The following is a 24,441-nucleotide window of genomic DNA, read 5'->3' on the forward strand; positions in this document are numbered from 1 at the left end:
GATATTACAGGCGCCTCGATCCCCGTGGATTAAGGCTGATGGGGCTATGCAGATTATGGCGCGCGCTAATTCTAGGCTGCATTAATTACTTTTATTGCCAAGGAACTAGAAGTTTTCTCTACGCCCGAGCGCCCCAAAGGCTTCAGATGAAAGGCAACCTACGAGACGAACATCCTCCTCGTCATGTACCCGATGCTTCTACATGTCAAATCATGGCTGGACCATCCTTAATGCTATCAGTTGAACGACACCTACCTCGGCGACGCAGTCGTCAATATCATTCATTCCTGATGCTTCAATTCCTTGGCGCGATGCTTCTTCGTGAGCTTCTGACCGAGATACCAGACCATTATTGTCCCCGCAAGAAGTGGCACACTCAAGACGAAGAATTGACCGAGCGCATTTAAGTATTCCTCATGACTCGAGGCCTGGAAAAGCTTTGTGCTCATTAAGGTCTACATGACTTGTTAGCGTCATGAGTTTTTCCTCCAGGGTGAGCAGGACAGACACACCGAAACAAATGTTTCAGGTAGGAACAGTAGCGCGATGAGAGCCATGATCCTCATGGAGATTGTCTCTTCTCGCGTCTCTCTAGCAATGAGATGCATGTCTTCCGTCAAGATGTGGACTTTCATGGTAACCTCCTCCATTCTACGAGCAGACTCTTGGGCTTGTCTGGCCTGCTGCTTACCCATCTCGGTCTTCTGCTGTTCGAGAATTCCGTAGAGCTGTAGGTATAGTATCAGCATGAGTCCGATATCTTCCTGGAATAGATGAAATCAATTACTAAGGTCTTGCGAGCATTTATTAGGCTCAAAAGAGTTTCAATCCTCGATTGCTGTATACGGAGATCGTTCTGGATCGCGCCGACGCGCTGTTCGAATCGAGTCAGGTCAGAGTGTAAATCTCCTATGGCATGCCGCTGATTCTCTAACGATACTTGGAAAGATCTATAAGAGTCCTTGAGTTCTCCTAGGACGTCCAAATTAACTTTCAGAATCAGATTGGCTTCGTTCACTTTCTCTTCTATAGCTTGAGTCTTCTGCAGGTCCTCAAAAGAGAACTCAGCACGCTCCTGCTCACTCGTTCCAGGATTTGGGGACAACGGAGTTGTTTGAGACTGTTGAAGAGCTGCGTCAATGTGGGGCAGCGGCTGTAACATGATGCCGGTCGATGCTCCAGCCTGCAGAGTTGCGTGATCTCTACTTGTATTGCTACGAGCGCCCTGCCTGTGTCGAGTTCCGCTAGCATCCTGGGCCCCAGTAGACTGTTGTGGTGGCGGCAGAAGCGATGGACTCTCTAAACGAGTAGAGACTGCTCTCCATGTGGAAGACTGAAACTTTTCATCTAAAAAGTTGAGGTATAATCGCCAACCCTCTCCAGACCAATCACAGAGAATTTGGTGTACGGCTAAAGCTGCGGCTAAGGATTGTTCAACGCTGCGATGCGATTGCTGTTGAGGAGCCTGATCTTTGGTGGCATTTTCTATACGATCTTTGAGAGCTTGATCACCCTTGATAACAATCCACAGAGATTGGCAGCTCTCAATATCAAAAGAATGATAGATAGCAGACTGCCCGATAAACCAGGGCCATTCGTTCTCTTCTCGGTCTTTGTAGGACTCTGCAGACTTCAGATTGTAGCAAATTCGGATGTCACGGCCTGAGCGTCCACGTTCTGCTACTCCCATTCCTGCTTCAATCTCTTGCTGTGTTAGGCGACATTGGGAGCGAAAGCCACCAAAATGAAAATCTCTTGCATGGAGTTGGAGGCCGAAAGGAAAGATGAATTCTAAGAAGGATGGGAGAACTTGGTGGTAAGAGAAAATCAGTGTCAGCATTTTCCGAGTCGCTTTCAGCCTTTGTCTTCCATGAGATGCTTGCACAAAACTGTATTTACTAATCAGACAAGGAATCCCCCTGGGACGAGCAGAGGGAACAGTCAACTGACATGAATCTGCAAATAGGGTCATTAATGTCTCTGTGTTCAACGTCGCTCGCCGTCAATCTAAGGTGCGTCTCTGTGTCGTGCAGGCTTCTGATCGATGCGCTTACAAATACTGAAACTACTTATTAATGGGAATTGAATGAGTCCTTATTGGCAGTACCTCGACCAGTGCTCGACCTTTCCCAAAATCTAATATCAGCTTTGTCATTGCCGTGAAACAATCGCTTTTCTTGTTTATTCAGCTGCTCAAGATAAAGATCGAGCACGTAAGGCGTAGAACCTTGCTGAATGAGTTGTCTGGGGTATGTGGCGGCCTCTTTGGTGAGTTCGCGTAATGTCTGCATGTCTGCTAAATATTGAAGGAGAGATTTGTCTACTGACTTCACGGTATAGAGTCCACTTTTGCTGACAGGCAGAAGGTCCTCTGAGGTCCTTATGAGTCGCCTTTTTGCTGCGCCTCAAAAGCGTAGCGTCGACAAGGCTAACCAAAATGAGTTTAATGATGGCGAGACGGAGAGACAACGTACTTCAGCTACTAAATGAGCCGTACAGCCTCTTATTAATCATCAAATGCGAGATCCAGGAGTTCTTCTCGTTCAGCCTGTTCGTACATAAGTCAAACTAGAACGAGCTTGCACCATTCGTAAGTTTTGGTAAAGAAGTACTTCTGATAACCGCCGCGGTACCAAAAACCTCCAACTGTCGGCGAATTGCTGCTTGGTTTAGGTGGATTTATCAAAAGGCTCGGAACGCTCACCTGGATGTGGAATTGACGCGGTCCAAATTTCCTTTCCAGAAAACGTTCCACAGTCACCCTTCTGAGCATGTACTGCGGGATAGAATCCCACTGCAAATTCTCCATCAGGCCGAAAAGTCCAACTCGTAACAATCGCTGATTATTGTGTGTAAGGAGTAAACAAATGGTCTCTATGCCTCGCAAGAGGATCTCATCCCCAGGCTGTACTACTACGTTGAGTATACTTCTTGTCGTACGGAGAGCAAGGCACTCTCAAGGAAAAAGTGGGCATGAAGATTGCGACAGAGTACTAGCAAAGAGTGCCCCGCAGTAGGCCTATGCAGGCGCTGCGGACTCGATCAGGCTGAGACTTCGCGCCGTTATTGATGACGATGCAGCAGCTACCGAGGAATCCTTCGACGAGCCAGTGTTGCAATTTCCACCGCGCATAGCAAACCACTCAGATCATGCAAGCACTTTGACACGAATTGCTTCGTGCCTGCCTTTCACATCAGCTGTTTTCATCAGCTATTTGGAAGTTATGGCTTCATCAGACGACTTTCTACGTGGGGGTGGGGTCAGACCTCAGCTGATCATATCATTGGCGCGAACCCTGCATCAACTAGCCCTCTCAGCCTGCTGTAGTTCCTGTCAGCGGACTTTCGATCGACAGTAGATTTTGAGACTCTTCAATACTTATCTGTCGAGCAGATAACAGGAAAGATGTCTTATAAGTCTTGAATCAACCAAATAGTATAATACTTTGCAATAGGCCATGAACGCATCATGCATTGGGCATACTCTTGGCCAAAAGACTCGGAGTCAATATCAACTTCAACTTCACGAACGACTAGCAAGAATTTCTTCTCCAGGCCCGTCGCCAGTCAACGTAGATATCCTATCTTACCATCCTTGGGTACCTTTTCCGGTTCGGTATGGATTGTAGAAGGTGTCCATTTGAATCCCTGTTTCGTCGTACTTCTTCCACAGCACCACCTCCTTTGAAGGTAGCCTGGAGAGAACCTTCGGGATATCCTGGCTTCAGCGTGGTGAAAAGTATACAAACCTGTTCAGTATTTGCCTTTGGGCTCTCAGGCTGGACGACGCGATGGTCTATTCGAGTCCAGGATTCTCACAACCATGCTGCTCCAGGACAGTCTCGATGTCATATTAAAGGGCTTCACAAAGAAGTGAATATTGCTTAACCCCTGAGAACTCTTTTCCCATCTTGGGCTGTCAGTGTAGTAGATTCAGCGCATCCTCATGGGGAAGAGGTGCCTCTCAGCCTCCAATCTACATAAGAGACTTTGAGGAAGCTCTGACGACGCCTTGATATCGTAGAACTACCAATGCTGCAGCTCAGAAGTTTGAGCAGGAATCTGGCCTACGATGCTCGTATTACCTCTCTCTTGCGCGTTGCGGCTTGTCAAGCTTGTTATTGGGTCTTCAACTTCTGCAGGAACTTCCTTCTCATGCTTTTTTATAATTGCTTCACATTCGTCAGCTTTCTAGTTTCCCTCTTGGATAGGTCGTCATTTGCTCGAGTCCTATCGAAAAACTACTTGGGCGCGTAATCTGGCCGTAAATTTATCTTGAAGCTAGGCTAACTGGCTGATCCTGTGCTCTTCGAACAACAGGTTTGCCGTTTTTTTCCCATGAAATAATTGAATAACGCGACTTTGCGGACTGATTGCATTGCCCCGTTCGCTTGCGCCTTCAGAAGACGTTGGGTCAAGTCCGATATACCTCGCTTACACTACCTGTATCCAATATCGCGCTCGGCACTGTTTTCGCCCCTGTTCTTTGTCAAACACCTACACGGACTGCGCGCAACAGCAGAGCATCATCTACCCCCGAGGTTCAATTTGACGATGGAAAGTAAGAATCAATTTTTCCTTCTCAAGTCTTAAGCTTAAGGTCGCTCATTATAATATAAGAAATAGCGCTTTCCGGTCTTCGTTCGTCAAATGATAAGCCTTGCGCTAGTAACTACTCAGGTTGATTTAGTTGATCGTCAAAATCCGGATCTGCTGCTATTCACCGAGCAGTTGAGTAATCGAACTGTCTATCTGTTTGAGTGTGACTTTACAGCCAGCAACAACATCTTCGACAGCTCCAGGGTTGAATGGTAGCTCCAACACTCTTTCGGTTGAGGTTATACTTATTTTCCCAAATCCATCTCCAAACTCTTGTCCAGGAACACTCATACGAAGGGCCTGGCCTGCAGTATGCATCTTCAATGTACCTACAGGAGTGACACATCTTGGAAACTTGCTTGTGCGATCTGCGACATTGATGGACTCTTTTGGGTGAGAGAATAGCGATCGCACGATTGAGCTGACAGGCCAAGGATCCATGCTCTGGGGCGTGGAAAGAGGCTTCTTAAAGGTGATGTTTGCCCGAAGGTACATCAACTCATGACCACCTTCAAGAGGTCACTTTCCGCCCTCGAGTCTCTCAGACTTACTGATATCATGCTGCATACACTAAAGACGCAGGTTGCGTTAGCGTGATCCTAGCAGGTTTTCGAAACCTCAGCCTCGTGAGAGGTAGACTATTTACCTGCCTTCTGCCTTGGTTTCAAAAGCTGGATGGTTACTTGACTCAACAATGAGCTGGGAAATTTTTGTGTCGGCATGCCTCATCTAAATTCATCAAGCCACACTCGTCGTCGGAGTGGCAGTAAGCTGCTCGAGTGGAAGAATCAGCACGCAAAAGGTTACGCAAAACATCGATATGGGCCTGTCTGGGGTCGGTGTCTGGCTTGTTTCGCAAAGGCCACTGTTGAAAGACTCGTAAGACTCGAGCATGATGTTATTGGGGGCGAAGATGCGGATCTCGTGGCTTTCAAGCTGTCATTAGCAGGAGAGCTATCGATGGTCGCTGTGGCAGTAAGTACCTGTGGGAGACTAGAAGGAATTGAAGCTCTAGAATGCTTCTTGCTGACGTTGAGAATGAAGGGCGCTTTGATTGCCCAAATCGCAGAGATAGGTTTCTCCCTTCCCAACAATCTCGACATACATTGGATCGTGCGCGCATTCTTCGTTTGCGGCCTGGTCATGGGCTTGTTGTCTGTCTATTTCTCCGTCATTCAGCAGCGAACACTAGGAAAACTACACAAACCCTCGCAAGTGAGGGTCTGGCTTCTGGCAAATAGCAGTACCGACGCTATTGCAGGGGGGACAGAGTCTGAAAGTGCCAGACACGAAGCTTCTTTTGCGACTGCTTTTTTGACGCAACTCCCGTACACAACGATAGAATATGGGGTCATCTTCCTGGTCATTGGGATTGCGTTGTACTTAGGATTATCGTGGCAGAAGCAGATTGACAAGCAGAACGGAGAAGATGGGGATCGCAACGTGCTCATCATGTACGTCGCCGTTACCGGAGTGGCTATTCTGCAGTGGGCGTGGGCTCTCTACAGTAAATCGATATGGATGGATCATAACATCATGCCAAATGACCATGAGCAAGGCGGTGAACAACTGACCCATGTTGCGCATCCTCCACCACATCCAAGGCTCGAAAGCAGGAAACACGCCTCAGACACTCAGCTTGAGCTCGGGTCGATGAGCTCGGAGTCATCGAACACTCTGGCTGAAGTCCTACGGCAAGCTGCTGAGATTCATCGACAGTGTGCAGAGAAAGACATACTTGTAGCTGAGAAGTACGAGCGAGGCGCTGCTCACAAGAGATCCCTGTAGAGGTCCTAGTCCGGGCGGGACCTCCAAGGGCTCTCCGGGGTTAAAGGCCTTGGAATCGGAGATTTAAGCAGCCTCTACGGGCAGTCCGCAATTTCAGGAACCTTAAGGAGCCCATTGCCCAAGCCGGCAATTCTCAACGACTTTCAAATGTTCTCTTACTGTCTACTGTCAACCCTAAAGGCTACGGTCTCTACACTCTTTCGCCATGTGGTCATTGTCACAGTATTTGTTTGTACAATCCTGAGAAGAGAGTGCCAAATGTCGCCTGAGATCCTCACGAGGTCTCGACGAAATCTGCAGCAAGCACGTGCCTCTCAGATGTGGCTCTACAGCGTCATCTAAGTGTGGATGCTTCATTTGTATTTGAGATATCAAGGATTGCCATGATGCAAATGTTCATGATCTTCCATCAAGATGTAATGCTGAATTCCCAGTCTTTAGGAAGGGAGTACAGTAGTGCGCTTGAGTCGCAGGCTGCCACATCCTAGAGAACAGGCTGAGGTTATCCTTGTTTCGCCACTAGAGAGAACAAGGAATTCAGGAGAAAAGTGAACCACAAAGATCTGCCGGTACTTGTGAAAGCTGAACTTTTGGAGGGGCTCGCGCCATCAGATTGCCCGCTCCAGGCTTCTTATGGGTTAGACGGGGGGCGATGGCGCTACAATGCCTCCAATCATTCCACTGCGCGGACTCAATGGCTGCATCCACCACGCAATCACAGCCTTGTGACAATTAGACTAGCCAGACTCAACTCAGCTTTCTCCTGAGGAGACAGAACGAATCTCTTGAAGTACATACGTCGCTTAATGCAAAAGCCTGTTCGGTATTCTTTTGACAATCAAAGAGCTCAAAGCCTAGGAATCTTCAGTCTTTCTACGAACGTCAATAGAGCTGATGCCTTGGGTTTGGCGCGCTGAGAATCAGCAATCAACCCTAGAATCACAGATTGATGATTTCCTGTTTCCCCCCGCCCTCGACCGCTTTATCGCAAATCACACTTGGCGTCGACCGGCTTCTGGGCCTCTGGACAATGCTATTCAAGCTGGGGCTTACAAAATTGATGCCGATGCTCGCAGATTCCTGAACGATTTCCATTACGTGTGTCACAAGTCAAAAATGCGTATGGTGGACATATTCAATATGTACATACACTTCCCAGATCCAACGGCGCGACACGAAGGGCCAATAAGTACTCGCGGTGGATTCTCTAACGTCCTGGATCTAGCTACTGACTTAATGCTGTGCAGCTCAAGAAGAGATGTTTCCGACCTCAGACTCCTTCCTCATTTACAACTGGCTTAGTCATTTGCGCTTGAAACTCATGGACATTGACGGAGACGCATTCGTTCTGTGGCGAGCAATCCCCTGTTCACATTGATGCTCCTGGAATTGATAGATTGCAGCTGCTTTAGCGCAGAAAACCCAATACATGGATTCCAGACAATGTCCGACCTACTAAGGCCATTACCATCGCAGACCCGTCGTCGTCATGAGATGCCACGAGCAGCCTTGATATGCCTGCTTTTGCAGAGCCGCGGTAGGTCGTTTCATAGCCTCAAAACTATTTCGGGCAATGCCTCCACTGAGGAACTTACTGCGTACTTGCTACGTCCAACACCTGCTCAGCGCTACCTCCATTGCATTAAGAGGGGCTTAAATGGCTTTCATCGAACGGCGCGGCACCAACCGGCTTGTTCACTGAAACTTCCTGTACCTACCTTTGATCTGAATCCTTCCAATTTTCAGAATGTAGTCAATCGATAAGGTGCTGATTCAAGAGCTGATCTAGACTGGCATTTCCCGCAAGAAACAATCTCAACAATCTTACAAGCTACAGGACCCACAAATCTTGTTTCTGCTGCCTTGGTACTTCCGTCGATGGGTATGCTTGTTTCGAATACCTCAAGCTCATCACTTACAGTCCTCTGTAGGACCCGACAGCTCTCCTGAGCAAGAGACGACTTCTACAAACCAGGCAAAATGGTCGATCAAATGGCAACATGTAGTCGAAAAGTACAGATGGGACCTAGGGACATACATTTGGCAGCCATATCTCAGAACACCTCCTTTTGCTTATGCGGAACTGTTTTTCTCGACAGTCAGTGCACCTTGCCTTCCTCGATTCCTAATACTGTTTTCTACGACTCGATCATTACGATCTTTCAGGCTTCGTTATGCTGAAAAATTCATAATGTTCTCTGGCTTGAAACCACCGGCTATGATGCTATTACGTGGAATTCTTGTAGTCTTTGAGATCTCGTTGATGGAAACAAAAGAGTTTTTGGAAGATGTGTCCCAGCAGGTTTTTAGTATGGTAAAGGCTTTCCCCCAATCTTTCCACCAATCGTCCACACTAATCAATAAGACTTTCCAAAGCCGAGCACATCCATCAAGGCAGAAGTTTCAACATCTGCTGTTCCTCTCCGACTGTTTGAAATTAGCCGGCTTGAACATGTCCAAAAATTTAGAGCTGACCGAACAATGCGCCACGTCCTTGAAACCAATGATACCAATAATAGACAATTCAAATGAAGATAAATTCATGCAGGCTACCTTGAGCAAGCTCCGTGGCGATATCAAATACATCAGAGTGCAAATTGGGAAAAGCGTGAAGGGTATAAAGAGCCTTCAGAACGAGGTAATATATGCTCCTCTAAGCAGCTGGCCGAGCTTACAAGTCGGTGAAGATCGAAAGTCAAGCGAACCTGCGAAGTCGGAACACTACTATGGTTACCATATTAGCTGCCATTTATGTGCCACTTGCGTTTGTCACAGTATGGAAGCAACTCCACATCACGTCACAGTCCAAAACCAGCTGACTTCAGTAGTCCTTCATGGGAATGAATGTCACCGAGACATCTGTGAAAAACTGGCTGGACACAAAATCCTACAACAGCAACGACGAGAGCGAAAAGATCGATAGCACGAAAAGCGTCATTACATTGAGTGACGATCAATCGAGCTTCAGCCCTCAAGTGTGGGATCTCCGCTGGTTCGCCATTCTCAGTGCTCCCTTATTGTTTGGCACCATCATCCTACCCCTCATCACCGGTCCAGTTCTTCGATATGTATGGACATCATACATCCGTCTTCGATCATACTGGCGTCTGAGTTTGGTCCTCCTTGCAATCATATGGCCTGCATTGTATTACGGTCTCACCTACGGCTATGACGACACTGAGGTAACGTTTTTCCTCGACATGGTTTGCAATTTTAGCTTTTTCGTGTATGCAGCATTGCGAACGGCTCATGCATGGAGATTCAGAGAAGACTGGGAGCTGTCGATCTGCTGCTGTTGTCTTGCTTTGATGATTTTATTTTCAGATCTCATGATCAGATTGCTTTCGCACGTCAGAATATCAGTTGGGTATATTGGATGGATCGCCATGTGGCTAATCTCATGGCTCTTATACCGCAGACAGGGAATCAAGAAACGGAGGACAGAAATGAATACATCTGAGGAATCCTGAAATCCTTGTAGTTTATGTCGCATCAGTGCTCCAACAGTATCCCGACATAACTACTTCGGCGCCAACTTGCCTGGCCTAGCAAAGCAACTAAATACGCGTAAATGGTTTCAAAACACAGACTTTTTGACTCGAAGCACACGGTCCTATCTCGACACTTGGTATACTCAGTTATTGCTGTCTTGCGCTACCTCACAGCCCGAAAATGGTGGAGCAACCATAAAGCTTTTCAAGCGCAACATTCGCGTTCAAAGTTTCAATAAAGCATCAATAGGGACCCACAAAGCAAACAAATCAAGACTACGTCGTAAGGCATCTAGATGTACTGAGATCAAGGAATCATGAGTGGCTACCATAAATAGGACGATCACAAGCAATAAATGGATAATGAATCTTTTATTCGGATAGCTCAAACATTCGATAAAGAAAAGCCCACGCACAGAAGCAAGCACATGGCATACCGAAGTCCAAGTCTCGTCCTGTAAACCACAATACTATTCAGTATCATCACAACCCACTCCATAGTAAAATATGCTTGCTCCCAAGATAAATCAGGAAGCCCAACCACCCTCCTATTCTCTAAACCCTCACATCCTCAACTCTCTCGTTCAGTCTCCAAATGAAACCATCCCAGCAAAAACCCACTAACCCTACCCATACCCACCGGATCCCAAGGACGCAAATTCAACACAACCATACAAACCGACAGCCCCCACCCCACGACGGAAACCCCCATCCCATCCCATCCAATCCCAGCCCAGCAGTATCAGCGTAGAACACCCCAATTCCCATTCCCATTCCCATTTCCTACTATTATTCAGCCCCCAAAACCTCAACCGACACTCCCGTCCCCACCAGCCCGGGACAGCGCGAAACAAAACCTTCTAAAAATAATGTCTCGCCCCAAAACGGCGAAACCAACACACGGGTAGAGTAGGATCTACAGACTAGCGCACTCGGAAGGTCGGGGGGAGGGGCCGTAGGAGGTTGAAACATCCATCCGGGGTGGGGGCCAGGAACGGACGGATACGGTAGCTCGGCGCGTGGAAATGGAGATCGTATGGGAAAAGACGGGGGGATGGGAGGTGAGAGGTGGGGGTTCACGAGGGAGGGCACCAAGGTCGGTGGCGCAGGTAGCATTCCATTGAATATTCGTGAATATTGTACAGGTGGAGGAGAGGATGAGCATCGATATGGACATGCAATAGCGTCAGCGATGACGAAGGATAAAATATCATTAAATATCACCACCTAGAAATAGAAGAATATTCTCCAATTCTTGCCCCCGACTTAAAACGAGCTGATCGCCAGCGATCTTCACTACACCAGCTTGCCCTCCTGCAAATGAATTCTTGCCTTGCCTCCTCTCTTGATATTCTGCCCAGCAGCAACATGCCGCTTCCTCCTGCGTTTGCCGTTGCATTTACTCTGTGCACCTCCTGAAGTGGCAGCGCCGGCTCCGGTGCCCGTGCCTGTACCACCACCAGCTCCTGTATCAGTGACATTACCAGAGCCCGAGCTAGAACCAGTCTGCAGAAAACTCAACGGCTGAGTGGTTCCACCACCAGCGCCTCCCGCCCCAGCCCCCGGACTCTCAGTCCCATTCGTTGAACCCCCAACAGCTCCACCACCGACCGCAGTTATCCCTCCCCCTCCACCAGCAGGCCCACCACCAAATTTCCCCGCGAAGCACTGACTCATCAACTGCGTATCCTGCCCTCCCTGCTCAACCTGCAGCACATAATCATTCGGAAAGCTCCCCGCCGCCCACGCCACCCAGCCGAGATAAACATCACTATTCGTATTCAGAAAATCGAGGGCCTCACAAATCATAGTCAGACAGCTAGCACTGCTCCCTCCGCCACCGAGCTCCGAGACGAGAGCTTGTCGTTTATTCTGGCGTAAGAAGTCGAGGGGCGGGGTGAAGCCGTCGGTGATCTTGTTGGTAGTGCAGTCTGCGTGCGTGCCGCTGTTGTCGCTGTCGAAGTAGTTGTGGAAGTCGAAGATGAGGTTTTCGGTGCCGCCGGAGGGGTCGGTGACGGTGGCGAGGGCGGCCGCGGAGCCGGAGGAGACGAAGGCGCCGGCTGCAGTGTAGACGTTTCCTGTGAGTGAGTGTGAGGTTAGCTCGGTAGTTGGGATCGTGGTGAGATGGATGTACGGTAGTTCGGGAGCATGATGAGAGGAGTTTAGGGACAGTGAGTGATAAGGGGAGAGCGGGGGCAGGGGGGGGTGAAACATACCTGGTAGCAAAATTTTGCCCGTTCCTCCACTCTGTCTGATCGCATTGACGGCATCTTGACACGTCTTTGCCCAAGCGCCCATGTCGGGGACTTCGTGCGGTTCATTGACGAGACCGTACCATACGGCGCTGCTTGCAGCGTACTTCTTGGCTATCTGGCCCCAAAGGCCGGCAAAGTCCTCGTTGGAGGGTCCTCCTTGGCCGATGATAGCGCCGTTCCAGCGAGCGTAGTTGTGGATATCGATGATGCAGTTGGCTTTGGCTGCTATGCATGCTTGCACCAGCTTGTCGTAAGTGGCAAAATTTTGGTTCAGGGTGCCTCCAGGGGAATCGACAAGATACTGCCATCCCACGGGGAGACGGAAGACATTGAATTTGTCTTGGGTGACGAAGTGTTGCATTTGTGCGGCCCCATCGCCCTGGCCGCTGCCTCCGCCCAGGGGAGGAGAAACAGATCCTAGCGTGCAAGTGCCCTTGAAGTGAATTGTTAGTATGATTAGAGACGGCCGGAGACGGGAGCAAGAGACGTACATCAGTTATACAGCCAAAGTCGAATCCGGCGATGTTCACGCCTGCGTACTTGCAACCTGAAGCATCGCCTCCACTCTGCTGGGCAATGCTCGAAGGTATCAGGAGGAGGCAGAGGAGATAGGAGAACATTATGTATAAGGTGACCAAGCACGATGCAAAAGAGCGCAACGAACAGGTCTCAGACCTATTCTGAATGGACCAGTGTATACGTGAAAGTAAAAAGAGCGTTCTGTACCCACAGGCTCAGGAATCGGTGGGGTAGGACCTGCATTAGTATGTGTATACCGACAAAAGGGATACGGAAAGGTGACCCATGACAATCAAATGCTAGGCAAAGCAGACAGGCGACCCGTTGGCCAGTCAAAGATCGACTCGAAACAATATAATGAGGTTGCAACCGCCCGCGATGCATTTGAGGGAACGCGGTTTTCAATCCGAGCACCCCCTGCCACAGGCTATGAGGGTTCTCGGTGTGATGGCAGAAACGTATCCCGGGCGCTATCATGAAACCAGGCTTGATATGCACCTGGTGTGAAGGACTATCAGCTTAACAATAGCTCACTCTCCACGGCGCTTTGTACTTTTGGAAAGGATTCATTAGCATATTAGACATTTGAGGGATCATTTTGATCTCAGCATAGCAGCGTGTACATTCACATAGATCTGGGGAGCTCTTGTGCATCTCAGAGGTCCGTCATCAGTCCTTGCATAGGCCCCCCAGGATGAGGTGGTGAGGGGTAGGGAGGGGTAGGGAGAAGGGTCACACTGCCGATGACCCTCAACCTGGATCAGTGTGAAACCGAGGAGGTCAGCATCCATGTGGGATCAGGAGAATAAGTGAAGATTATCGTTGCTGCAGCTCTTGAATGAGGAGGGGAAGAGGGAAAAGGGGAGACATCCTTGAGGCTGACGGGCGAATCGGAGGCGCGTAGATAGACTTGCCGATGAGCCGCAGTCTAAACGCGCACCTGTGATTTGGTAATCTCCACCGCATGGACCAGCAATGAGAAGTCAGGCCTGAGGCCCATCCTGTACAACTCAAATGCCTGGCCACCATCAGCCTCAAGCTGAGACAATTTCTGACTGCAAGTGGTTTGGCCCCCATCATCAAAGTGCATGATGACATCCTACCTCAGGCGTAGCTATCTGCTGGCCAAGAAGGAACAAATTGAAAGGAACGCGAGCTTGAAGCTTCCTTTACTACGGTGGGCCCCAACTAGAAGAAAGTCCTATACTAGTCTGTAGTCTCTTAGTAAGCTGCAAAGAAGATATTATTATGTCAGCAAGCAATGTCGAAATACAATCAATCTAATTTAGTTAGCAGCCCGATTTCGACTTCACAGCCGTGTATGAATGAGCTCTCCCGTAACTGTCATCCAGCTGATGGTACCACGCAGATCAAACACGCGGTAAGAAGGGCCGCACTAGTTGCCTGGTGGTGGTGGTGGCGGCGGCGGTTGATCGCTGGGAGGCTGGATGCTGTCAGCGGAATGTTCTCAAGACGGGAGAGAAAGTACTTACAGGTGGGGCATCGTCCGATGGAGGTGGAGGAGGGGCACCATTGCCATTAGCGCCATAGTTCTGGAACAGAGCTCCTAGACCGGGTGGTGCACCGAGGCCACCACTGGCTTGGCCCATCCCAGGAGGCGGGCCCATGTTTTGCTGACCTCCGTAGTTTCCTCCATACCCACCAGGGTAGCTGCCATAGCCATATTGATCTCCAGATGGGGGAGGTGGGGGAGCATTCTCCTGTCGTTGCCATGGAGCTGCTCCTCCACCAGGAGCACCACCAGGAGCACCACCGTATCCGCCGTTCTGATTTTGTCCTCCATAATTGTCATTGCCACCACGAGCCCAAGGCGGGGCCGATCCTGCCTGGCTATATTCATCGCGTCTATTGTCGCCACCTCGTTGCCATGGTGCTGAGCCACCAGTAGGTGCCCGCTGCCAAGGTTTCGCACCACGGTCGTCTCCACCATAGCCTTGACCACCGTTCTCGTAACCACCTGGCCCTCCTTCTATGGCTTGACGCGGCTCACCGTTTGGAGCACCACCTGACAATTCTTGCATAAGTTGCTCGTATTCGCGGTCAACAGCATCTCCACCACCAATACGCCCAGCGGTTCTTCCAGGAGCTCCACCCTGAGGGGGTCCATTGTGCCAATCGGCGCCACGCTGTCTATCCGGACAATCTCTTGCCATATGGCCTGCATTGCCACAGACTCGACAAATAATGTTAGCGGTGAAATTGCGTTGTTGGGGACAGTCGTATTTGCGATGGCCGATTTCACCACCTATTATAAGGTCAGCAAGCTTCAAGAAAATCTAACACGAACTTACAGTTTTGGCATGCCTGGTTTTCGTCATCCCTGAGAGTACCGTTCAATGCCGCAAGTTCACGAAGCTGATTGCGTTTGAGCTCATTCTGGCCTTCAGGTATCGAAGCGGCCGTCTCGATGACTTTATGAATGAGCTCCTTGGCCTTGTTCACTTTTTCCTCGGTATCTGCCATAATCAAGCAATGGAGATCTTCCTCTTGGTTGCTGGTATGCGCCGCGTCAGATCGACCCTTGCCTTCCTTGACAGATCCTTTGCCTCGAATAGCAATCTTTGCCAAAGATTCAGTTTCCATTTTCTTTAGTGTATTACCACGAGGACCGATGAGAAGTCCAACTGTTAGTAGCACGCGAAGGCTATGTGTTAGTGTATGTTAATCATCTAAAAAGTGAGAGACAAGGGATGATGAAAACTGCTATCGATGATACGGAACATCCTCGAGAGAACATCGCACGTATCACAGAAAAGCAGGACGAGGGCAATGAAATGGTTAGGATAGGGTTAGTAATCTCACTGAAGTTAATCTCTGGATAGTCATTAACAGGCACATAGACCTTCTCCTGTGTCTTAGTAGGGCGCCTATAATCAGCTGGTGGATGATAATTCGGGATGATTTTCATCGCTTTTTCGACCTGCTTGTGACGCTCGTCTTCGAGACGCTTGCGGTAGCGATACTCGCGTGTATTGACACGGCGACCGAAGTTATCATACTGAGGAGGTGGAGAAGGAGATCTAGGAAGTGTTAAGTCGATGCCTTGTTGTAGACCGCAGCAAAGTGTCACGTACCTATCGCCATCTGCAGGAACAACATCGTTGATTCTTAGCTTCTCACTAATTTCTTGAATACGCAAATGCAAGGTATATGCTTCTAGTTGCTCAGTTGTCATATTTGCTTTGATCATGGTTGGCAAGCCCATCAAGCCAGCAGCTTTATTCTCGGCAGCGTCTCCCCACCGATTGCGCTTTTTGCGACGCTTCTCGCCATCTTCGAGTTTGATGCCTAGAGGAGGGTCAGTAAGTGAAAATTAAAGATCTTGATGAAACAAACCTCTTTCAGGGCTTCGACCACGTTTATGGCCTCCATCTCCATAGTCATTTAACGGTTGGCTTGGATTGTAGTCCTCCTCCTCCTTGACATATGGAGCTGAGCCGCCATCACCGCCAAAACGTCGACGGTTTCCCAAAGGAATATTGTTCGAGCCTGTGACACCCTGATTGCGCCACGCCATGGTCGTCAGTGCGCGTGTAATAATATTGTGTTGTAGAAAATTGAAGGTAGGTTCGTCCGACCGGAATTTCAACTCGAGGGCTAGCGCGGCGCTAAAAAGATGACTCAGTCATAGAGCCAATCAGCAGCAACCTTCTTTTTGACCTATATACAAGAGTGGATGAGCATGAATGGGGTGGCTCAGAATGCTGGGTTTAGGCTAAATCTATTCCTTTGGGTACTTGAGGTATTTCGCGTTTATGGCAAACTTCAAAACAGCAATCGAGGTGTACAATGTAGTTCGATCCCGATATTATGGGATCCAGACGCTCTTCCTAAGTCTTCGACTGTAATATGTTGAATCACCTCGATGTTCTGCATTTTACATGCCCAATTTGACACGTACTGCCTTACTGCTTTGACTGTAGGATCTTGAGAACGTCGCACAACATCAGCCAGAGGGTGCCTCAAGACATCGTAAAAAGGTATTGCTAATGATGACCCCCTTCCTTCCCGTTGGCACAGGCTATCTTGCAAGACTCCCATCATCTATTTTTGCCCTCGCGATCCCTGCAAAACAGCTTTTGTATCCTCCTCCTTGCCCAATATGCCCAGATTTCGGATCTGTCCAACCTTTGGGGCATTTTCTCGTGGGTAAACAGCTTCCGCTCTCCTGTATGCTTGCTGTATCGCCCTGACTCTTGCTCCCTGTAGTACATCATAGCTCCAGATCAGTCGTCTGCATCACTGAAAAGTTCTGCTGTCTCGCAACACGGGCTCTCCATACCTCTTTCTTGTGATGTAAACACTCCTCATAGTCTTCTAGTGCTGGTAGGCATTTTCCAGCCCCTGAAACATCGTCGTTACTTGTATTGATAACGTAGCAGGCTAGCATTTCTTGCCAGAAAGGGAAGCATCGGGATGGCCCTAAGAAATGTAAGCATAAAATCATGGGCAGGCCAGGCATAATTGTGTATAGGGAGAGCATATACCTCCAGTAAGCCCATATCCTGAGGCCATTGCCGATGCTATTCTACATTCAAAGGATGACCGCTGACTCGGTAGCAAATCGCCAACCTCTGTTTAGTTGCTGCAGGTCGAATTAAGGTGGGAAAGATCATCCCAAAGGAGGCGGCTACGATAAGGTTGTGGCTTGGCATTGACAGATCGTCAGGGCCCTTGCGCGGGGAGAGAAGTCGGAACATTCTAAGCAATCTTTACACATGCACGAAATAGGACCGCTAGTCACTGGGCACCTGGACGGGAAGACTGCTGGATCTATAACAGACATTGGTATTTGTGTGATATGGTGGCTTGAGATGCGTGCTCAACGGTTAATGCACATAACAAATGACAGTGTAGGTAACGCGAAGTAACACCACTGTCCATACAGCACAATTAAACCTCGCTATAGGAATACTGCATTCGCAAGGAGCTTTTCTGTCGAAGATGTGCTCCGTCGAGATGACAATCATCTTGTCGAAGACATTGATCAACCACACCCGAGAGAACGTGTCTCTCAGAGCCATTATAAATCGCTGCGATGAGCAATTGAGATCGAGGCATGGAGAACGCATTTCGAATGGGCGTATGCTGGATTGGACGGTATCCTAACAGCAGAACAAGCATCAACAGACTTCGTGCGTCTCGCATCGTAGGTCCTCTGCAGTGTTGGATGGATGGATCAGCAAGACCACCTGTCAGGAGGTTTGATCGGATCAGGCACTTGCGGCTGAAGGTGGCGAAACGGTGTCAATGCTAGAGCTCCATAGAGCTTGTAATGTTTTCGGATCGTGTCCCGATGCCAAGCCTATGTCATTTGCTCAGCGCTTGTTGGGCAGCGAATATTTCCATCCACCGTGCAAATTGGTCATTAGAAATGACTTCAGTGGTTTTCTATTCTTCCACACAACACTTATATAGACCTTGATCATATTCGTAGACGCCGAACACAGCCGGGTCTGCCTTTAGACACTAGCCGACGACCCACAAACTTCAGCCGGTGCATCATCCGATATCGAGGAATATGACCAGACCAAAAGTCGAGCCCGACAAGAGACAACGGACAGCTCAGGCTTGTGATTCATGTAAGCGACGGAAGCAAAAGGTATGTTGTTGAATCCTTTGTTCTTCGTTATAGTCGCGTTGAGCGTTTCTCATGGCATTGAAGCGCTTTGATACGAGGAGCTCGTGCTTCTTCTCAGAATATTTCAGCTCGCTGCTCCGCATGAGGTGTTTCTCAAGCACCAGATATCTGACTTTTCGTTTAGTGTGATGGGAAAATCCCATGTAGTACTTGTGCAAAGCGTAACTTTGAATGCACGTATGAAAATGTTCCCACCTCAAGTAAAGGCACCACCTCGGTGTCGTCTCCTTCACAGGCTTCGACATCAAGACATGCACCTACAGACGGCGTTACGACGGCTCGACAACGAGTTTCGGCTCCTCACCCATTGGAGGCTTCAGGAACTAGGCATGGGCAAGATCCTGACATACGTCTTTTTCGGCCTGTTCCAGAAACATCGGCAATGCAGGGAGCTGCTGATTTTTCCGAACGAAGCGACCCTAGTTCAGCATCTAAAATGTCAGCAGCGTTAGGGTCGAAAAGTAGTGGGTCGGATGAGGAAGCTGACAATCACACGATGGCTCGAATGTAAGTATCCGATAGTATTTGTGCCTCCGTCAAAGTTAGAATAGACATTCAGCTGACTCTCGCCAGGCTAGAAGACGGTAACGGTCGACTTCTATACGTCGGAGACTCAGCCACCCTTTCATTCCTGCAACTTCTTCGAATGATTGTCGAGACTGCAGCAGGACCGAATGATTTCTCTATGGATCCTGACCGGCATCAGATGACAGAAGTCAAGTTTCAGGACGCAGCTATTAGTGTGACTCGTCTACTACCAGACAAAGCCACTGCTCTGGTACTTGTTGACTCTTTTTTCACGAACACGTACGGCATGGTTGAAATATATTCCGAGAAGGAGTTTTTGTCCGCGCTGGACACATGCTACGCCGAACCGCACTCCATAGAACGCCATTGGTTGTGTCATTTTCATCTAGTGCTGGCAATTGGCTTGTGTCTTGCCACTCCAAGATTCAACACTCAGGAGTGGGAGCTCGTTGAAAGACTGCGCGCACAATCTCCTAATCAAGCAGAAATATATTATGCTACCGCCAAGAGCCTGGTGGATCCCCTGAGCTGTGCTGGCGATTGCTCACTTTGGTCGATACAAGCACTCACACTGCTCTCAGTTTTCATGCTGCTCAGAAGTGCAAGGAATGCAGCTTATCTCTTCGTAGGAATGGCTATACGCTCTGGGTATGGTTTCGGTCTTCATCGAAGTGAGACGGCTACAATCTTTTCGGAAGATGAAAAAGTGGCTCGTCGTAGGCTTTGGCGCTCGCTGTTTGTCCTGGATCGCTTCTTAGCAGTGGCCCTTGGCCGTCCGGTCGCAATCGCCGAAGAAGATAGTTCAGGCGATGCTATTCCGAGCAGTGGATTTGCCATCCACGATTTCCCCTCATCACAGCCCCACCATTTGTGTGCAACTGGGATGGATGCCACAATACGAAGCTGTCATCTAATGGGCATGATACTTCGGAGAGTCTACTACCGCCGAAAGGTCTCAATCGTTGAGACGCAATCTCTTGCAGGCTTGTGCAGACAATGGCCTGAAAAACTCTCCCCTGATCTTCATTGGCGCCAAGCTTCTCCAGAATCCCCCAGACAAGCGATCGCTATCTTGCATTGCAATTTAGCCTACTGGCACTCGATCATTATCTTGACCAGGCCATTCTTCCTCTATCTTTTGAGCATCCAGATCCAGCAAGATCGACTCAAAATTCATGTCACGGAGCCTCGACGCAAGGCGGATATGGAAAAGTTCTCCGATGCTTGCTTGATTGCATCAAGACACACTATTGCTGTCATTCAGAACGCTTATCAAGGAGGCTACTTGCCTACTCTTAACTTCTTTCCGACTTACTGCCTGTTCGCTGCAGCCTTGGTGATTTTTGTCAACGATTTCACTCGCCCTTCAAAAAACACTTTGGATCGTCAACGTATGCAGATTGCCATCGAAATTCTCAGATACTGCGCTAAAGATGATGTTCAGGCATCTCGTGCCGTTCGAATTTTGGAAGTATTTCGGCACGTCCTTTTGAACCAAGCTCAGCCTAATCCATTCGACATGCAAGTCCCAGATGGCATTGGTCCAGTCGTAGGATCATACGGCATGGGGCTAGGTAGCGGTATGGGTCTACCCGGGCCTATACCCATGCCACCTGCTGCGTCTAGCTCCACAAGAGCGTTCCCATCTCAGCCTGTAGTCTCTCATTCGAACATACACCCAGAGCAAACTGCAGGCGAATTTCCGTTGACTGGTTTCATAGACTTTGGCAAGAACGCCTTGAATAATGCTTCTGGAGGGACATCTCAGATTGCAGATGAGGATATAGATTTTGAATCCTACTGGCAATGGCCTGACGCTAGTCCATTACCGACGGGGGGATACACACACGGATAGGGACGCACGGAAGGAGGCTCAAGCCACTTGAACGTCGACAGAATAAAGATTTCTGATACAATTGTCCCCACAATGATGTCTCAGAGTCCGTCAAAACTTCAAAACCAGTGTGACGAGAACTAGTCGAATGAGGAAGAAATATTGGAAGAGCAAGACAACCTTATTTTGCCTTCCTTCTACGAATGGTGTAGATAGGAATACAGCTTGTCAGTAATGTCTCGGCTTATCAGCTGATTTGAACATTACACGAACATGCGAGGTGAAGAGACGGGCCCTCAAGGACGGTATTTCCAAAGTTTCGAGTAAAGAAAAGTCTGCAACCGATGGCAGATTGGCAGATATGACGCAACTTCGAACTAAAAAGGGTTGATATTGGGCGTAGTGGATCAAATCCTCGTCCCAGCTAGCCATTCGTTGTGCTGTTCGCTAGCACAATGAAGCTTCTCTGGTATCAAGCATTGAATATCGACATCTTTAACGCTTCCATTGACTGGCTCTTCACTGACATGGCCTCTGAAAGACATTGCAGGTATCTACGTTGAATGTGAGATCTGTCGCATTGAAATCCTGTGCAATGCTCATCCTTGCTCGGTCCGATGAAAAAGTACGACAGAACACAACACCACGGAAGTAGAACTGATGCGTGCTGCCTCTCCATGTTTTCCTTTGTGAACATTTTTCTTGCTTGCGTCTAGATGTTCTGATGTTTATCTAGGCATGAAGGCCTGACCAGGCGACCCATGTGATTGTTTCATGCTTTGCCTGAGCGACATTTGCCACTGCAAAGGATGGGAGGCATTGGAGCAGTACCCTTAAGCATAGAGAGTCCTAAGGATTCTTTCGAGACTGAGCCAGTGATCCCGCCTCAAAGATAGCACCATTACCCGGTGTACTTTGTCTGACCATCCTCATTCCCTTGCTCTTCAAACGGTGAAAGGATAGAGGCCCTTGTTGAAATGACCATTCGAGGAATGTAGAAACGAGGCGATCTTTGTAGACTAGGAGTTGACGATCCGGCTCCAACGAAGGTTGGCGACATGTATGGCCCAATTGTCACTCACGTCCGATAGTAGTAGACTCGACCTACTGCTTCGCAAGTGTTTGTAGGCTTATAGATGATGACACTGTCGCAGCGATGCATATCCGATGCCATAATAACGATATCGGATGAGGTATCGGAAGAGAGGCGACACTCAAGCCAAAATGGAAAGGTGTGATCTACGCTCCGACCACTAACATGACTTCGATTTAACCGCACACAATAGAATTGTGAACATAACCGACAGATACCAGTTGGTGCTCAATATGTGATGATTTGGAGTCATACAAGGGCGCTTCTTGTGCTGGCGCGAATGCTTGACAGAGCTAGAAAAAGGATGTCCTTAGCGAAAGACATCGGAACCGTCCTTGTGACGGGGGATTCGTAGAACAGAGCATACTAGAGCCCTGCGTAATCTTTACTTAGGTTACCGAAAGTCCGTCCAGCAATTCCAGGCACCCTTTCGATGATTCAACCGTATAATATCCCAGGTGAGGGTAATGCCTTGCGCACGGGATGGAGATCTGGTTGCCAGCAGCTATCACACCAGTGATCATCTCTTGCTCGAAATGGCAATCGTCTTATGTCGGCCGTATCAATTTGCGATCTGTGAGCCTGGTCGAGAGTCAAGCTCCCATCGTTGACCTCCAAGTACAGGGATCCCCCTCTCGCATGTTCCTATCTGGCTTGAAGACCCATTGGTGAAGTGTCCATGCCACTGTTTGTGCTTATCGAAGCTATCAGGCAAAGTCTCGAGCCCACCTTGTCCGAGAAGCAAATGCGAAAGAACATTGGGACACTTCCATGAGCATGAAAATATGCGCTCAACAGCAACGCATGTTTGAGGAGATGCGTTCGCCATCACAGAATGCAACAGCCTAATATCACGCACAAGTCGCAAAACAATCCGCTGCTGTCTCGCGGTATCGATGAGAATGAGGGGGTCTTGATCTCTGGTTCGAGAGGAGGGTTTGGGTCTGGACTTCCGGTGGCACCGTAGCTTCTAACACATGATTCTCGGGAAGAAGCGCCCTGTAGCTTGAGCACTGCTGAGGGCCAATTTGGAGACCTGTGACCCGAAGCAACCCCTATGCAAAAAAAAAAAAAAAAAAAAAAAGAGACAGCAAACAGAATATTCTTCAACAACACCAATGCAACGACAGATGAACCTTGCTATATCCACTGGCATGCCACAACAGACAATCAGATAGCACAAAGATCACTTTTCCAACGCATCAATATTCTGATCAATTGACTTATCAAATGCTTCATCTCAATAGGTTTCGCAATGACTATGGAGTACGTTGAAATACAACGTTAATATTATTGCAAGCTTCACCATATCTTGGTCTTCATTGGAAAACTTCGATGTGATCCCGCACGGACGTCTTCGATGAAAGAACAAACAAGATGTCTTTTATCAACCGACTCGCAAACGAGCGCGCTGTTGAGTGATAGCATGAGACAGAGAAGATCTCTGGTACTAGAGCATTCGAGCCAGCCCTTGACAGACTGAGCAGCTATGTCTAAATGGGCATAAAATAATGACAACAAACTTGACGAGATTCTTGACTGGACTTGAACGCAACGATCGACTTTTCCTTAATGAGAGAGTTATATGTCCTCAGTATCGGCCCTGGCAGTCTCGAACTGTCCAGCAAAGCTCAAAATGTGACATGGACTACTCAGTCTATTGGCACATTCTTCTGATCTCTGTCAAATCAATCGTTTAATGACTGAACACATCGAGCTTCCTCCAAAAGGCCACTCAGGCATAATGCCGCTTTTTGAGTACGATGACCCATATTCACGCGCGAAAAGGGGATGGAGAGAATCAAAGATTGGCAACAAGCGATCGAGAAAACCGCATTCTTTAATCGAGAGCAGATTGCCCACGTTTCGCTGTCTGTGTTGCAATTTACAATCAAGGCTACTCAACGAAAGGTCCAAAACTATAATATGTATCATACATCAGCTTCATCTACCTGGTTGCTACAACGGCCCGAAAGCGCAACCCTCAAGTCACTATGTCATCGACAGCCCTTACCCGAAGCTCCTCTGCGGAAGATCCTAGCTCTCCCCTTCTCGAAATGATCGATCGCTGGACCCTGACATCGACCCTGACTGAGCCCTGCGACCCCTCGACCCTTTGAATCACGATGCCAAGACTCAGCCACACTCTTCCAAGTCACCAGCCACAACCTGGAAGCAGCTATATTCTGACATTTAACGACCAACCGGATCAAAGCTGTCAGACAGCTTTACTACAGCAGTCGCTTCGCCCGTGGAGGTTCGCTTCATCATGACAGTTACACCTTACCACGACTATGACCCACATCATCCTAACCGGTAGCACTGGCACTGCGGGCGCCGCCATCCTCGCCAAATGCATCTCCTCCACCTCCATAACCAAGATATCCATCTTATCCCGCCGCCCCGTCGCGCAAGCCCAGGGCGTCGAAAAAGCCCACGTTCACCTCCACGATGATTTCACAACCTATCCAGCCCGTCTCCTCGACGAGCTGAAAGACGCGACAGCATGTATCTGGGCGTTAGGCGTACCCACTGGTGCAGTGCCGGCAGCGTAAGCCACCGCAGATTCCCCCTTCACACCTTCATCCCTGCTCTGCTGACGAGGGAATTGGTCATAGTGAATACCGCACCATAACATACACCTACCCCCTCTCCTTCGCCCGCGCCATCCT

The 24,441-nt window shown here is 48.8% G+C and overlaps 6 protein-coding genes across 6 annotated transcripts; 3 read left to right on the forward strand and 3 right to left on the reverse strand.

Annotated features, from left to right (window-relative positions):
- Nucleotides 1-281: 281 nt before the first annotated feature.
- On the reverse strand, nucleotides 282-2,291 carry KY384_000904 (uncharacterized protein; the record flags this gene model as incomplete). The annotated part of the gene is made up of 4 exons (XM_044809437.1): nucleotides 282-455; nucleotides 513-728; nucleotides 872-1,889; nucleotides 2,125-2,291. The coding sequence occupies 4 exons, from the start codon at nucleotides 2,289-2,291 to the stop codon at nucleotides 282-284; spliced, it is 1,575 nt and encodes a 524-aa protein (XP_044673344.1).
- A 2,747-nt stretch (nucleotides 2,292-5,038) lies between these two features.
- Nucleotides 5,039-6,387, forward strand: KY384_000905 (uncharacterized protein; the record flags this gene model as incomplete). Its single annotated transcript, XM_044809438.1, has 2 exons — nucleotides 5,039-5,088; nucleotides 5,343-6,387. 2 exons carry the CDS (start codon nucleotides 5,039-5,041, stop codon nucleotides 6,385-6,387), a joined length of 1,095 nt encoding a protein of 364 aa, XP_044673345.1.
- Nucleotides 6,388-9,227: 2,840 nt separating this feature from the next.
- Nucleotides 9,228-10,199, forward strand: KY384_000906 (uncharacterized protein; the record flags this gene model as incomplete). The annotated part of the gene is made up of 2 exons (XM_044809439.1): nucleotides 9,228-9,590; nucleotides 10,026-10,199. The coding sequence occupies 2 exons, from the start codon at nucleotides 9,228-9,230 to the stop codon at nucleotides 10,197-10,199; spliced, it is 537 nt and encodes a 178-aa protein (XP_044673346.1).
- Nucleotides 10,200-11,174: 975 nt separating this feature from the next.
- On the reverse strand, nucleotides 11,175-12,753 carry KY384_000907 (uncharacterized protein; the record flags this gene model as incomplete). Its single annotated transcript, XM_044809440.1, has 3 exons — nucleotides 11,175-11,956; nucleotides 12,095-12,566; nucleotides 12,625-12,753. The coding sequence occupies 3 exons, from the start codon at nucleotides 12,751-12,753 to the stop codon at nucleotides 11,175-11,177; spliced, it is 1,383 nt and encodes a 460-aa protein (XP_044673347.1).
- Nucleotides 12,754-14,048: 1,295 nt separating this feature from the next.
- On the reverse strand, nucleotides 14,049-16,190 carry KY384_000908 (uncharacterized protein; the record flags this gene model as incomplete). The annotated part of the gene is made up of 6 exons (XM_044809441.1): nucleotides 14,049-14,096; nucleotides 14,146-14,918; nucleotides 14,965-15,297; nucleotides 15,476-15,693; nucleotides 15,748-15,961; nucleotides 16,010-16,190. 6 exons carry the CDS (start codon nucleotides 16,188-16,190, stop codon nucleotides 14,049-14,051), a joined length of 1,767 nt encoding a protein of 588 aa, XP_044673348.1.
- A 2,560-nt stretch (nucleotides 16,191-18,750) lies between these two features.
- On the forward strand, nucleotides 18,751-20,697 carry KY384_000909 (uncharacterized protein; the record flags this gene model as incomplete). The annotated part of the gene is made up of 2 exons (XM_044809442.1): nucleotides 18,751-18,821; nucleotides 18,888-20,697. 2 exons carry the CDS (start codon nucleotides 18,751-18,753, stop codon nucleotides 20,695-20,697), a joined length of 1,881 nt encoding a protein of 626 aa, XP_044673349.1.
- Between the last annotated feature and the right edge of the window lie 3,744 nt (nucleotides 20,698-24,441).

The sequence above is a fragment of the Bacidia gigantensis genome (assembly GCF_019456465.1).
Source record: "Bacidia gigantensis strain McMullin 20006 chromosome Unknown contig_125, whole genome shotgun sequence".
In the NCBI taxonomy this organism is placed as follows: Eukaryota; Fungi; Ascomycota; class Lecanoromycetes; order Lecanorales; family Ramalinaceae; genus Bacidia; species Bacidia gigantensis.